Genomic DNA, 16,479 nt, shown 5'->3' with positions numbered 1-16,479 from the left:
AAGCACTTCCATGGTTTTAAACCAACAACCCGGCTGAGTCCTGGCTTGCTTTCCTTGCCTTAAGGCCTCTGCTTTCTCTGTTGATCGAAGTCAGTTTGAGATTGGAGATCCTCGATGCTTGTGCAGTACCTCCGTGAGATGCACACGTAGTAGATTACATTAGATTAGAGCAGATGAAACATTAATGATTCCTCCGGGCTAAAGTGAGTCATTGCTGCTGCAAAGAGTTGGATATAGCAACGTCTAGGAGGACATAAATGGTAATAGAGCAAATAAAGGCCATATAGATATATGTCTGGAAATGCTAATGTGTCCTGTCAAAAACAAACAACTCTCAATTACACTGTCACACTATGTCAGTTTGAGAGGTGCTCAAGGAATGACACATGAAAGCGAAAGCGATGCAGCTTATTTTATCCCTGCATGGTAAGTGTGCTGCAGACTGCCGCCCTAAGGCCTTGTTACTCTAAGAGGGCTTTCAGCAGGACAGGGTTATAACCTTGTAAACACACACACCCATTGAGTGCGACATCGGATCATGCTGATTGTGTTAGGCAGGTTTAGATAAAGTGAGACTGATGCCGTTTGTTGACAGCGATGTTTTAGTTTTCTCTCTGGCTCGATTCTTACACATGAAGACATGTTGGGTGGTTACATGCTGTTATTTATATGTAAACCCTGTATCATCAGAATGCTGGAAGGAGCAGAATCAAAGGTACAATGACGCACATGTTCATGTCAACTACAGTGTATGTGTAAAGTGAATAAAACACACGTTACATCATATAAAAGTATGGCAAAAGTATCTTTTTGCAGATAAAGAGGCATCAGCATTCAGTGGAGACTCCACAGAGTTGTCAAATGCCTGATGTGGTTTCATATATGCGTGTGATGCTCTGTATGTCAGCTAGTGCAGTATAACAGCCACAATACGAGCTTAAGCTTCTCCCCTCGCTGAAAACAGAATTATTCATCATCATTTTCTATACAGCCCACACAAGAGAGCAGAACTGAAGCGCTGCCATTCAGCTCTTAAATGAGCACATCTTTATGTTTTGGGTTGAGATTTCTCATGTCGGCCCACCAATTAATTGGCTTTAGTATGTAGAATGAAATATATACGGTTTCTAAGATCTGTTAAAATACAGTTTTGATTGACCTGGATTTTCATTTCAACTTTTTAAATATAAATCATGAGCATGTTTTCTGAGTTATGCGGAGACTGAACTTGTATATATTCCATTTTATAGAGGACAACATACATCTGATTTTTGCAATTTTTTGCAAACAGGACCAAACAAGCTCAGTACCATGTTGGTCAAAGGTCATATACTGATCAAAGAGGATACAAAGAGGTGAGCTGTAGATTTGATATTGGAGTAAAATAGACCAATAAACTGGTCAACTGTAGAAAAAAAGTTACTTTGTGAACACATGACTGTGTAAAGGATGTTACTGCATGAGCTCAGGAACACTTTGTAAACATTGTCAGTCGACACAGATCATTTGCAAATGATTGCATTCTGTTTTTATTTACATTGAACGCAGCGTCCCAACTTTTCAGGAATCAGGATTATAATGATAATCCAATATCATGATACTAAAGCTAAAATATTCAATAATCTAACATCCTGGAGGCCTCTTTTTCATAATGAGTGCTTTACTTATACTTCTATACTTTTATACAGTGTTGTGTTGTTACTACTGAGCACTTCCTCCTGCACTGAGCCAGAGGCCATCACGTTTTTGTGGGTAATAGTCCTTCTCCTTGGCATCCCTGAGCTGCCTGGAGGACCCATGAGCCACTGTAACTTTGCAGCAGACAATGATCAAAAGAGAGCGGAGGCCATGGTTAAAGCTCCTGTCCTATGAGGATGGAGAAGAAACCGTGGTCAGCATCCTGTCACAGGATGTCCTGTGTGTGTGTGTGTGTGTGTGTGTGTGTGTGTGAGACATTGTTATTATGGGTAAACAAGCAGCTGGTTCAGATTACACTGTCGAGTCCACACAGTGGCTCTGCTGGGGATGTGTCTTTAAGAATCCTCTCTGTCTCTGTGGGCTGACATGATACCCACTAAACTGGCTAAATCTGGAAATGCATTTTGCTCTAGGAAACATTTCCAAATTGTTTTTGTAAACATCTCCAGCCACACTAAAATGCCTAAACAACAAAAGAGGGCAATCTTGTCTTCTCCATCCTATCATGGTCAACGGCCAATCAAACTGTGCATCACGGCCTGCAGCTGCTCAGGAGTTAGCCGCTCCTGTATGTTCTCTGTGATCTCCTACACTGAGTTTTAATAAAGCCCAACTCACAAGACCACAGAGGGAGAGAGCTGAGACAAAGATACTCCCTGAGGTGAAAGGGACAGCTCCTGGTGTTGAGCAGGAAGTTATAGTATTTTGGCCCTTTGACTTGGCCGACTTATCATCACAGTCGTGGAGGCATTTTGTCATATTCAGTCAACCTTTATTTTTTTTTAGCCCTCTAAAACCCTCGACATTTTAGACCAGTTTTAATCAACAAAAACACCTCCCATTTTGGCCATCACATGATTAGTTGGCTGGCTTTCACAAAGCTCAGTTTAATGGTGTAACAACACTGTCTTAATGTGGACAAATGATGAACTGATAATGTTTTCCCATAATGTTTGCACAATCCATCATTACACGCCGTTAATGATCGACTGCTCTGTGGAGGCTTAAAGCAGGTGAGAGAGATGACTGCTGAGTGTCTACGTACACTCACTATGCAATATGATTGGTTTAAAGAAAATAACTCAAAAACAAATTCAAGTTACTTAAGTTTGTTTTTGTGACTACTCGTCTGTATTTGCTGCCTCTAGGTCTTTTATTTTTAATTAATTTAAACAGCCTCAAATCATCAAATTGACAAAACATCAGTGTATTTGTCAGTGGAAACGAGACCATAAACAGATGTTTTCCTGTCGAATGGATTGCATTACTATACATTTATGAGCAGCTGTTACTTTTTAGAGTGCAGCTTCCTCCTAATTTAATATGTTGACGGGTTTTGTTATATGTGAGCAACAGGTTTTGACAAGTTTACTATATTTTTATGAGCAGTGATATAATTCAGCACACGCATTCAACAACCCGATAAAAATGATTTTTGTGCACATTTTTATGACCTGTTCTGACCATTATTACGCTCTGTTGTGATCTACCGTACTGTAGAGGCTGTAGAGGCCAGTCCGGGCATGGGTTTGTGGGTTTTCATGGCCACCTGTAAATTTACAACTGGAATAAATTGAACAGTTCTCCCTGTGTGGTTTTTAAAAATGTGTGACAATCTGTCTCACACACACACACACACACACACACACACACACACATGCTCCTCAGAGTTCATGGCCCCAGTAATAAAGTTAAGCCTATGTTATGAGTTCCCAGATCCTTTAAACCTTTCAGCTTTTATTAAGGTTTTACTGGCCAGGGAGAAAGAAGAGGAGAGGACGAGGGGGACGATCCAGGAGAAGTCGGAGGAATTATTCCCATCACTGTCTCCTTCTCCCGTGCGGCCTCTCTTCTCTATTCAGCTTGTGTGCGGGTCTGTTACTCTCTGGCTCCTGGCCGGCTTCGCCTCTCATTCTCGTCACTGAGTCTGTGTCATGGTGGGTGCGTGGGTGTGTGTGAACACCTACGCACATATGTGTGCAGTGCAGGGTGTGAAAGCGGCGGCAGCGTACGGTTACAGAAGGAGATCCATTACTTTGCCATGGCAGCCGGCCTTAATTACAGCTAACTATAGACAGAGCAGAGGGAGGGGGGGGTGGAGAGAGACGGAGCAATGAGTGTAATTAAAAACTCTATTTGAAACCGTGAGATTATTACAGCGAAGAAGTTTGTGCGGTGACTTGTACAATACTCTAATTCATACTTCTTATTTTACACATGTAAACACACTGGCCGTGTGTGTGTGTGTGTGTGTGTGTGTGTGTGTGTGTGTGTGTGTGTGTGTGTGTGTGTGTGTGTGTGTGTGTGTGTGTGTGTGTGTGTGTGGAGTTGCTATTTAGCCTACATATTATTAGCATATTGGATCTTAATATTATTATTATTACTTATATTCATTATAAAGCATGACCATATTTGACTACTAGGCCATTAACTAAGAGTTTTCCCTCAATGACCTCCTTATTACTGCTCATTGAAAGTAAGGCGGGAAGCTGTTGTACATGAATTACAATCTTAATAACCCCTAGAACACTAACTCCTAGGAATAGGAATTAATAAGTGCTTTATAATGATTAGAAATAATAAATAATAACAGAAAGAGACATTATACTGATAATATGCATTGCAATAAGTGACCAGTTCATGATGAATATGTGTGCCCATAAACTAGTATATAATGTTACATGTTTTGGACTGACAGTTCAATGTACCTTGAAATCACTGCTCCCAGCCAGCAAATAAAATACTGCAGTGTCACATTTTTCCACTTTGGTTTTCACACCTAACACGCACACAGCCCCGGTTATCAGTGATGCTCTGTACAGTGAACCACTGGTTCTCAACGTCGTATTAAGTGATGCCGTAAAGTGTCTTCAGTTTGTGCACATTGGTTGCAAATGACCGGCGGATTGCTTTTGCTGTCTGTCTTTCATCACACCTCCGGAGTCTCAAAGCCAAACTTACATGGGTGCACCTTTGCATTTCGCACTGACTACAGGAAATTTGCATCCATTCACGCCAACTAATGTCTTTGCCTTATGTCTGAACACACCGTGAGACATGTAGTATAAATCAGCTTAGTCAGTGTTGACCACCTGCAGTGTCAAGGACGTAACGATCGATCATATATTTACTGGAGAACTGATCAATATTTCACTGACTGTGTAGAGTTTGAATTTTAATGAGACGTCTAATCAAACATTTAATGAGTCCACACTAGCATCCATGAACTTTTCTTTGAAACATTATCATTTTAATGCTGCCTGAAGTATCAATGCAGCTTTTTCTTTCCAGATAAAAGCATGCTGGCTTTTTAAGATTCACATCCGTTGAACTCTCTGCTTAAGCTCACATGAAGCTTGCACACACACACACCTGACGTTAATGCTCACACATTGTCAGTGGTGACATTTCCCTTTTTGTTTGTCTTACCTAATTAGCCGTCTCTTCCGCTCGCCTGGCACGGTGTCGGCCAATCGCCGGAGCCCGCTCATTACCCAGGGTTCATTTCAGGGTCTTTGTCAAATGAGGAGTGAAAGTGACAGCTCAATCTAACCTCAACAATAAGCTCTGCATGGCCGCCTCCTCACTGTTGGTGGAGGATTCAACTTGGCTATCATCTAGGGGCACACAGGATGTTACTCTGAAGCTAATTGAAATGCCACCCTGTTCTTTCTTTTATGTCTTCTCTTTCTTTATCTCCCTCTTTTTTCTCTCTTAGTTCTGGATGTCTGCCCTGGCCACCACCATCCCAGTTCCCTGTGGAGCCTTCATGCCAGTATTTGTCATTGGTAAGACGCAACTGGCCCTGTGTGCGTGCGTGCGTGCGTGCGTGCGTGCGTGCGTGCGTGCGTGTGTGTGCGCCTGTGTCCATGTATCACTCACATTGTGGGGACATAAATCTGTTTACACAGTCACATCATGGGGACTTGTCTTCCTTGTGGCAACAAAAAGGCAACTTCCTATAATGTAAATCATTCAATTTTAGAGTGATGACTGGGGTTAAGGTTAGGCTAGATTAGGTTTAGGTTAAGGTTGGGTAAGAGTAAGGGTTACGGTCAGGCATGTAGTGGTTATAGTTATGGTTAATGTTAGTCTGCAGGTGTGTGTGTTAGATCACTGAGAAGATCAAAATCACTCTGGTATTTGTTAAAAATGAAGCTACAGCCAGTTAGCTTAGCTCAGTACACAAACTGGAATCCAGGGTAAACAGCCGCTCTGTTTTAAGGTGACAGAATCTGCCTACTAACACCCCAGAAGCTCACTCATGAACATGTTATATCACATTTGTTTACTGTACAAAAATCCAAACGTAAAATTGATGACACAGCCAGGCTAGCTGGTTCCCGTTAGGCTAAGCTAACCACCTGCTGGCTGTAGATTCAGATTTAACAGACTGACATGAGATCTCCAAAATGTTGAACTATTCCATTCACACTAGAGGAGTGCTAAAATCTGCTTTCTTTCTAAGTTAATTGCAATATTACTAAATTCTGCAAGAACGCTTACCTTGCCTTACCTGAGTGGACATGTGTGCACACCTTCGATAAAGAAATGCCCTCTGTACAGCAGCCACTTCAGAGCAGTAACACAGCACAGTAGTGTTACTTACTGCTCCCAGTTTTAAGCCCTGTATTGATTGTGGTCTCCGTTTCTTTGTGCGTGTGCGTGTGCGTGTATATATTTCAGGAGCAGCTTTTGGTCGTCTGGTTGGAGAAAGCATGGCAGCCTGGTTCCCAGATGGCATTCACACAGATGGCACCATCTACCCCATAGTGCCAGGAGGCTACGCTGTCGTGGGTGAGTTAAAGACACAATCATGGTGCTGTGATTTGTCACTCGCTCTGTTCTCTCTTTCCTGACTCCCCTTCTATGTCCTGTCTGATGTGCTTTTACTGTATGTACTTTTTTTTTTTTTTACTTTAGTTAGTCAGACTCAATTCATCAGTACTGGGGCTTGTGGCAGTTTTGGAAAACATTTTTCATTCAACAACTTTTAAGTGATTCAGTCTTCAAGATGGTGGCTGTGCACACATTTCTTTTTTTACTCCTCATTAGGTTTCTGTGAAGCATCAGTGCTTCCACTTGAGCAAGATATTTTCCTTTTCTTGCCGCCACTCGAGATGAATATTTCCTCCAGGTTCAACTTACAGCTCCAAGTTAAGACTCTAAATGGACGCTGATTAAAGAAGACGTGGGACATGATCAGACTCAAACACTCGAGACAGAATCAAATTACATTTGCAGGATCACCGGACTAGACTTATCAAAAAAAAAAAACCTATGCCAAAACAATGAACGGTCACAGCCCGCCGTGCTGCTGTCAGAGCTCATATCCCACTTCAAGGTTTGGAAGTTGGAAGTGCAACTTGTTGTGTAATCCAAAACTTTTTTTAAGAAACAGAAGTTGTGCCAAAGTCGTAGCTGTCGGCTTCAAGTGGCACAGAGCCATCCTTCTGCCACCTCCAAACAGTCAATATGAGAAAAAACAATGGCAATGTGTTTCACTCTTTCCTTTAGCCTTCATTTCAGTGACTTTGGTTTTGGAAATTTCACACTGAAATGAGCAAAATTTATGCTTTTCTCAGCTGAACATTTGCCTTTTTTCTTTCTCTGTAATTAGATGATAAGGAAGGCCATTCTTATTTTCTTGACCAATCATGAAATCAAAGTCTAGTTTCAGGCAAATCTTAATCAAACATAGCTTAGTCAGCTGTTCTTGCAGCATTGTCACAGTTAAAGCGTCGTAGTGTCAGGACATGGCTTCATGACTTTAGCCCCAAACATTGGGAGCCTTTAAAGTAGATCAGATACAGTTCTGGCTCTATGTGAGAGATGGAACACGCGACCAATCCGAATTGGCTGGTGTCATTGTTCTTGTTCATTTTTGACCTGGAACAAGAAGGACTTAATGTTTTCGACCTGGAACAGAAAAACCCTGACTGTGCTTCTTGTCTTGCAAACACCAGCTGTCCCTTCATCGCCACGTCGTTCCCGTCCCTTCTGAGGTTGCGTGCATAATGAGATGCAGTGTTGTGATTCCCTCCGCTGTGCTACTTGTTGACAGCCGTGCTGATTATGCCACAGTTGCAGGTTGGCGGCGGCTGTTTTTCTGGGCTGCTGATGTTGTTGTTGTGGTGCACTGTAGATGATGACTCAGCCTTTTACAGGCCTGACACTCTGATGAGGCTCTTTCATCTCACAGCGGAGCTCGCTTTAAGGACTAAATGTTAGGACGGGCAGAGGGAGCAGCAGCATTTATCTGAGGAGGATAGGCAGACATACACAGGCTTAATTAAGTTACGAGAAAGAACAATGAAACCTGCCTTTGTAGACTCTCTCGCCCACCATCTGTTTCTCTCCTCTCTTCACTTTATTTTAATGCTTTCATTCTCGGCTGTTTTTTTTTTTTTTCCTCAGTGTTCATCTCATTCTTTGGATTGGACTCATCCATTTTCTCTGTTGAGCAGTGAAGGCTCACTTTACCCCATGCTGCTCTGTCTGCTTTGATGCAGCTTTTATATTGTTTTCACAAGACTTTATTGGGGGGAAAAAAGATTTGGAAATATTGAGGTTCCCTCTTGTATTGAATTAGCTGAATAAGTCGATTTTTTTGCCTTATGGGCGTATGAGAGATGATTGTATGGAGAGGAATGTGAATCTGGTGTGCAGGGCTGACAGTAGAGAGGAAATTGATGAGAGGATGATGACTTGGAATCTTTGAATAAATCGATTTCCAAAGTTGAAGTGCAGTTTTGTGGATTGGATCAATAATGTTGTATATACAGTATGCTGTTAACACGATCTGAAGCAGGAATGTGAATGAAATATTGATATTGCACTCTTATGCTGGTAGCAGTAGAACTGAACCGTATGACCACCTATGCTGTGACTGGAAATAACAGTGATGAAACCATAACCCATCATTAGTTTTTCTACATTTCTTGGACAGTAAAGGTATGTTCATTTATATGTGCCATTTATTAAGCTATGAGTGACCATCCCAATGTCTGCAGTATCACAGCAGCCTGGAAGAGACAGAAGTCATAAAGTCACATATATACCAGACTCTTGACTGAAGTAAATGTGGCAATATGACAAGTTGAAAACCAGAAACGTACAGAATCTGAGTCAAATGTGTTTTTATGTATTGGTTTGATGTTTCGTTTAACAGGGACAGTGCACATTAATGAACACTGCTGTAAATGTAGTGTCTCTGCAATATAGTGAAATATAACATAGCATGCGATAGAAACATTCACAGTGTAATTGAAAATGATACGGTAGTACAGGACTTGAGTAAATGTACTGAGTTTCTGTCCATCACTGTGAGGAGGTTAAACTGTGTATCACCATGCAGTGTTTTCTTTCTTACTTGAGAACAAAACCTGTATTGACTACAGTCCCTCTTGGCACTATCCTCCATTGCTGAGACTAGTTCTGTTTTCAGAAATTAGCAGGTCTGGTGGGAAGTGAGAAATATCAGCAGTAGTAGTCAAGATCTTGAGTCATTGGTATTATTTAACATCCTCTCTGTTATGAGCTGTGAGATAGTAAAACTATTTATTGCCTTTTGAAATCACAGTAACATTAAACTATCTTTCATTTTGATGGATGGTGCCCCTGAAACCCCCTCAAGGGCCCCCTTTATTTAGCACCAGACCCCACCTTGAAAACCACTGATCTGAACAATTGCTTCTCTCCCGGTTTTCTCTCTCACCTGACTGTCCTCTCCCACACCCAAAGGTGCGGCAGCCTTGTCGGGAGCGGTCACCCACACGGTTTCCACCGCAGTCATCGTGTTCGAGCTGACTGGCCAGATCTCCCACATCCTGCCGGTGATGATAGCGGTGATCCTGGCCAACGCCGTGGCCCAGTCCCTGCAGCCCTCCCTCTACGACTCCATCATCAGGATCAAGAAGCTGCCCTACCTCCCAGAGCTGGGCTGGGGACACCACGAGTACGTACAGTGTTTTAATACAGCTTGAAACCAGTGGAAAATGAGGAAAGAAGAAGACGATTGTTTTAGCCCTGCTATTGCCCCTTGTTAACTCATAGGATGAATATGTAAGCTTTCTGCAGTAGATTTGATGTATTGCCAGTGGACTTTTTTCATACTTTCATTATATTTCTGTGTCATGTTCATTAGCGAGCTTTGCTACTTGCCATATTTTGTTACCGTTCAACAGAGCTATGCTAGCTGAACTTCACTTAGCCCGCAGGCAACAGTTTTACACATTGACAACGTTAAACCCTGATCATTTAACCTGTTTCGTGCTAACATTATCATAAGCTAAACGTTAGCATGTCAATGTGTAAAACTTTGTAAAACCCCTGCAGAGCAAACAAAGCCGACAGCGAAACGGAGAGGTTTGTTTCTTTCATAGTGGAAGTTTAATTAGTCGCATAATGCCTGAGATACTGTGGAAATGTTGCTGGTCTTAATCTAATGTGATAATGAGTGAAGCTGGGTGCTCAGTGAGTCTTAATGGTTTAAATATTGCTTTTAATTTGACAGTCTGAACTCCAAATAACACACCTACATACTCTCAGGGCACACTTGGAATCTCAGAGAGGAATTTGCCTTCTAAAAAAGACAAACAGTGGTGGAGGTGCCTGGCTCAATGGCTCAGTGTTGCATGGCTTTTAATTGCTCTCACCCTCGTTAATAATTTATATCAACAACACAATGCCGAATGGGATTACCAGCTGCTTGGTGTCCTCCGACCTCGGTGAAACCACACAGAAGCACTTTCATTTAATTGTTCAGTGCTGATTATTGTTATGGATGTTGGCAAATCATTAGGTGGAGATAATAGTTTGGATGCATCATCCACAAATTGGGAGTAATGAGGGAAAATTTTATTTCCTCCTCCATCTGTTCATTTTCTGCGACCATCCCCTGAAGAGGTTCGTCTCTGTCTCCGACTTGAATCCTTCACCTTCTGCATCAGCGCGTCAGTTGACCCACACTATCCATCTCTTAGTTACCTATTCCTCTCTCACCCTAACTCTGCCACTCTCTCCTCCTCCGTCTCTCCTTATTATCTACTGTGACCTTATGGCCTCACCATCCCATCCTCATTCTCCTGTCCTGTCTGTGTGTGTGTCTGAAAGAAGGAAGACAAGAGAGCGGTGCATATTTTCTCTTTGCTGATTATACAGCAAACTGAAACAGACACATAACATGCTGTGGACCAACCACATGAGCTCCCAAAGTTGAGCTTACAGAATGACTTAGTGCATGTACTTGCTTTGAAGGATAATCCATTTTTACTACAACTTGCATCTCATTTTCATTTTCAACTATCCCTTCTTATCTTGAGTCTTTAGCAACTCTGCATTTATGTTACACAGATTAAGGTCCCATTTAATGCTCTTTTTCAGATTATTCTCCTATATTTGTAGTAAAACATATGTTGTATGTCTACTAGAAAATCTCTACGCGCTTTAACACATTAGTTTTCTCATACTGTCCATTGCTGCAGCTCCTGTATTCACCCTCTGTCTGAAACACTCCGTCTTATTGCCTTTCTCTTTATCTGCTTTATAATCAAAAAGGATATGGAAATCGTATTTTCTGCAGTATGGTATTATTCAGCCAAATATTGAAAACAGGAACATTTTTTTCATATATTTTGCTGTACTGTCTTACACATAGTCTTCTGTTACCTCTCGTAGACTGCCACCTACCAAACCAAATTAGTCAGTACAGCAATCACAAATCCCAGTCTTGTGATCAATGCAACATGGTTGTGTGTGTTGTGGTCTAGCGTGGATGACCAAATGTGTCATCTCCAGCATTTCTGGGAGAGTTCCTCTGCTGAAACAGTTCCAGAAACCAACCAAAGACTGTTGACTGAAACCCTAGCATATTGTTAAAGCAAATAGTTTGAGGAATATCAGGGAGTTGATTGCTTAACTGAGTGAAATGAAAGAATAAGACAGGATGGAACATAGTCCTGGGTCACTGAAGAACCGAAGTATGCATTTAAGGGTTAAACAAATCCCCAATTAGACCAAATCTATTTTTGAATTGAAAACGAAGGCAAAGCTTGTCCCCCAAACATCCATCAGTTTGCAGTTTGACTTGCTTGTTCGACTGCAGTGTCTGGAAATATGTCTCAGGAGGTCCTTATTAACACCTCGAACTGCCCGAAAAGCTCCTAATCTAATTTTGGGGGTCTCAGAAATTAATCTAAATTAATTTATTAAGCAATATTTATCCATATAGTAAAGGTTATTTGCATGTTAAAATGCTAATAAGTGAGCAGCAGCACAGATATGGCACTGACAGTGATCAGATCAGGAACATGCCAGTCGACACCTATACTCCAAACTGTCTCACCAGAAAACCACACAAGATGAATTACTCTTCAATCTTGGTTCCATGTCCTCATGTTTACAGCATTAATGATGATGAAGATAACCATAGTGAGCTTGAAGTGCACATTTTTGGAGAGGTCTGGATGTGCGTCTCTGCCAACAAGTTGGTCTGGGCACACAAACAGATTGTGGCAGTAACAGGATGTGTTGAAACACATGCTTTTCCTCAGCAATCTGTCCATATCACTCCGTTTCTATTTATTTGTATCACTTATTTATTTCCCCTGGACCTTGTTCACTCCTGCAGTACCCAATACTGCCCTGAAGCCAGCTCTGAGCATGTCTGAATACTGACTGCTCTGTTTTAAAAGTTCGAGTCAGGTCTAGAAATGAATTAGAGATAATTGCGTTAACAGACTCATTCTGGCACTGAGCTGTGCAGGGCAGGTCATGGATATGCAAACTGAAGCCACGCAGGAGATTAAAAATGTCATCACATTGTTAAAGGGAAAGTCTGTTTCCAGGTGTTGGGGAGTTCTGCTGCATGTGTGGAAAGCATTGAACAAATCTTCTCCAGAGGGAGCGGCATGAAATCTGCCTCAAGTCATGTCACTTTGTGCCCGTGTCAGTTTGGGCTGATGATTTCAAGTCTGGAAGAAATCTGTCACCGATTGAGTTGCATTGTGGGTAATGTAGGCACCAGGTTTTGACAAGAAAGAAGAATGTGTGGAATCAAAAAGACAGTATCTCTGGTTCTGCTGCTCTGATTTTGATCTTTTGAAAATTGTCCGTTGTGAGCCAGCAGTGTTGTAGAAGAACAATGTTCAATCGCTGTACTTGGATTTGCCTTTTAAACTTTTTGGAAATGTTTTCAATAGCATTTCCAGCTTTTTTGACACGTAAAGGATGAATACTTGTGTAGTGTTGTTGTGTAGCTGGTGCTCTGTTTAAGGAGAACCGTGCACAGCAAAGCAACCCCCAACTGTCAGAGGGTATTTTGCACACTGACCTGTAGTACCATACTGAGTGTGGCACACAGATGTGTAGTGAGGAATAATTTTGGACAATATGCTTACATTGGTGCATCCTAGTTTATCTCCCAAGAAAGCATCTGAGATCATCTGGCTAAACTGTTGACTTGTTTACAACTTGGAAATAGAGTTTGTTTTAGCAAAGTCGCCATGTTTCCAGATCACAGAAGAGTTCAACATGATCATAAACCTCAAACCACAAAAATAAGTTAAGTAATTTTGTCTCTGCAGGTCTGTTTAACTTTGTAAAATATTAATGATTGAAGCCTTAACAAACAAACAAACAACATGAGAAATCTCCAGTGTGCTGATGCGTGTACATGCACAGTCATTACAGCATGAGACGATCATCAATCATCAACACACAATCAAATCATTTATACTTAATGATACACGCAAAGTTTCTAAATGACAAAAGTTGCCCAGGCAGAAATATGATTGAGAAACTGTCAGAAAGCCTCTTGTGTGTGTGTGTGTGTGTGTGTGGACTGAACACACAAACACCCACGCACAAATGTAATCTCCTTGAATCATCTATATTTAATATCACACACACTATGAACTTGAGTCACTGTGCAGAAAGCTCCTACTTCCATCCTTCATTCACTGTTTTTAACCACTTTCTGCCTCTTACTGAGGAGGCGGCTGAGGGGGGGGCACTGTAGGTAGCGTCGCCCCCATCAAGCTGAATGTGTTTTCCACTCAAACTGGAAATTATCCATCTCACACCCACACACACACAGGAACACTTGTGTAACGCCTGCTGTGTGATACACACATGCCATAGCATGTACATTTGCTCACACAGCCACAAGTACGTTGAGAATTGGATTTCTTATCTTGGATTTGAGTATAGCTTTTACAGATATGAACACACACACACACACACACACACACACACACACAGATCACATATATATTTCCACTCCAGGCATGCAGTTACCCACTCCCTCGGTCTAATCAGGCCCTGTAGCACAGATGAAACCTTGTCCACCTCTTCTCTCCCTCCTTTATTCAGATCAGTTTCTCGTCTTCTCTCTTGATGGATCCATTCTCAGTGTTGGAGTGGCGTTTCACAGAAAAGTGTGGGAACAATTGCATAACATCACTTGTGTGTGCGCTATTTGTTTTCTATCTGTCACTCTTGTCTTTCCGAGCATTTCAAAAAGGCCAATTACAGTTTGTTGAATTGTCCTCGGTCCACCTGACAGGGAGCAAAGCCACAGGAGATGATCATATTTTCTCTGCATCATTACAGGCGTCCTTTTATTGGCTTCCACAGCGCCCCCCTACACACACATCAACTGGCACGCACACATCAACACCCAGAGCCTCTCTACTCGACTCTGGACAATATGGATGATCTTTAAGCCTGGATTTATAACTCTATAAGTCTGTTTATGTTGGATCAAATCCATAAGCTCAGGCTTAAAGCAAGATAGCTCAAACTGATCAGATGTATTGCCGAGTTGTGCCGGGAGGAAGGTTCAATTAAGAGGAAACCAATCAGATTTCATCAACTGCCTTTGATATCCCAAGGGAAATTAGTCCTGGCAGCGGTTGTGGCCAGTTCAGAGGCTTGCATTACGTTATTCTCTCAGATCCACTAGCAAATTAAAAGAGGCTGCCAGGGCGTCAGGGTAAGAGAGCTTTCGTCAGGGGTGATGTTTTTGTTTTTTTCAAAGGTTCTTTTTACATATATATTTATGTACTTTTTAAAATGTAGTAATTCAGTCTTTATCCAGTCATTAAATCTATTTGATCACAGTAGGCGTTTGGTCGATCTGTCATGGAGGAAATTATCCTCTGACGCTCAGCGAGTGATGTGTTTTCCATTTGGGGCTTGTTTAGATAAAACAGGAAAAGAGCTGAGGAGTCTGTTTGAGCGATGCCAGTCACCACGACTTCAAAAAGAAAACACAGTGCAGAAGGTACCGAAGTCCAATTTTGATCAGCTGAAAATTCAATTAAAGATGGAGACCAAAATCCGAACAGGGTCTGGATCAGTTTGCATGTTACCATTTTCAAGGGGTGGTTTACTTAATTACCATTATGCCAAAGTTTACCAAGATGTTTGCCTCATGCTGTGAGATTTCTTACAGCCCCCATTACAGTCAAATGGAATTTCATTTGTGGTGCTCACAGCAACAAGATGTCTTTCCAGAAATCTCCCTCGAATTGAGTTGGAGGCAAATATCTGAAAACCTACACAAATAAACCCAGCGCTTTTGGCAGCATCCCTCGGTATTACACCGATGTTTGATAATTCTACACCTCTCGTCTCACGTCCCACGACAATGCAGGAAGTAGCGTGCCCGTTACTTAGTATGCCAGAAAGTAAAGTCTGTGTTCTTCAAACAAAGTGCTTGTTGCCTCATTGAGCAGCAAATTAAACCCCTTCCCCCCCACAACTTTGTGACAATGAAAGCAGAGGGACTGTGTCTAACAGTTTTTGTAACTGAAATCAACAATCTGACAAGCATGACCGCTTCATTTAGTGATTGTCCAAGTGTGCTGCGGCGAAAATGAACAATATACACCAGATTTGAACTGCTTATGCAAGCTTTCTCACTTTCCATGTGTACAAGAGTACACCATCATGAATACTGGTCAGGAGGAAAGGAAAGCGTGCGCCTTTGTCCCCATTATGATTTTCATGCCTCACTCAGCCCTCCTATGAATGTGACCAATCAGAACAGGTAGAAACACTTTTGCCTTCAGAGGTGGTGTGATGCTATGTCGTATGAACTAGTTGTTTCAAGCATACCCTCGGGGTGTATTTAGGTGGTGGAGGGGCATGTAGTGAGTACGACTTTCAGCATCAGCTGAACAGAAGGACCTACAGAGAGCTTTTCTCTTCGGCTTTGTTGAAGTACAGAATTCTACTGGTGCCATTTCCTGGTGCTGGATACAAGCCTTTTTCTTAATGGGGATGCCAGACCAACTTTGTGCTATGATGTATTGAAGTGGAGATGTGGCGGAGGCTGACCATCACATTAACTTTGTATTTCAAGAGAGGTCAGTGTATTGAGTTGTCACCACAACAAGGAGCGGAGGCTTGGCCGGATCCTGCGTCCTGGCACGGCTACGCAGCTTGGCAGTGGAAACCATTGAGCGGCTGTGTGTTGTGTTTTGCAGGTTTGGCAAGCACAGGCAGGAAGGGAAGGCTGAGTGTTTATGACCAGTGTACCGGGGCGTCCAATTCTGCTGAGACAAGATCTGCTCACACAGTGTCACCCACTTCCCCCTACTGTACACATAGCCGTGCCATCGCCGTCGCTAACGTCGGCATGACGTGTCGACAGTGTAGCGTGTTATTGGATTGACCAGTCAGCTGAGGCAAGGATGCGCTGTCAGCGGGGGCTAGGAAGGAGAGTGGTTATAGATCTGTGCAGAGCAACATTTTTATGAAACCTGCACCGAACAA

The 16,479-nt window shown here is 42.2% G+C and overlaps 1 protein-coding gene across 7 annotated transcripts in view; it reads left to right on the top strand.

The window, feature by feature from the left end:
* The window catches only part of LOC143323221 (chloride channel protein 2-like), a 140,456-nt gene that overhangs the window by 91,069 nt on the left and 32,908 nt on the right, over positions 1-16,479 (top strand). For all 7 annotated transcript variants that reach the window (XR_013077393.1, XM_076734955.1, XM_076734954.1 and 4 more), the window contains 3 exons: positions 5,417-5,486; positions 6,385-6,495; positions 9,442-9,655. Coding sequence is in view for 6 of the 7 variants with exons in the window: in XM_076734955.1 (XP_076591070.1) it covers positions 5,417-5,486; positions 6,385-6,495; positions 9,442-9,655 (395 nt within the window). In the remaining variant the exon portion in view is untranslated. The remainder of the gene's footprint in view (positions 1-5,416; positions 5,487-6,384; positions 6,496-9,441; positions 9,656-16,479) is intronic.

This window comes from Chaetodon auriga, chromosome 7, assembly GCF_051107435.1.
Source record: "Chaetodon auriga isolate fChaAug3 chromosome 7, fChaAug3.hap1, whole genome shotgun sequence".
Lineage (NCBI taxonomy): Eukaryota > Metazoa > Chordata > Actinopteri > Chaetodontiformes > Chaetodontidae > Chaetodon > Chaetodon auriga.
The sequence above is the reverse complement of the archived record's forward strand: the minus strand, read 5'-3'. Positions and strand labels throughout refer to the sequence as shown.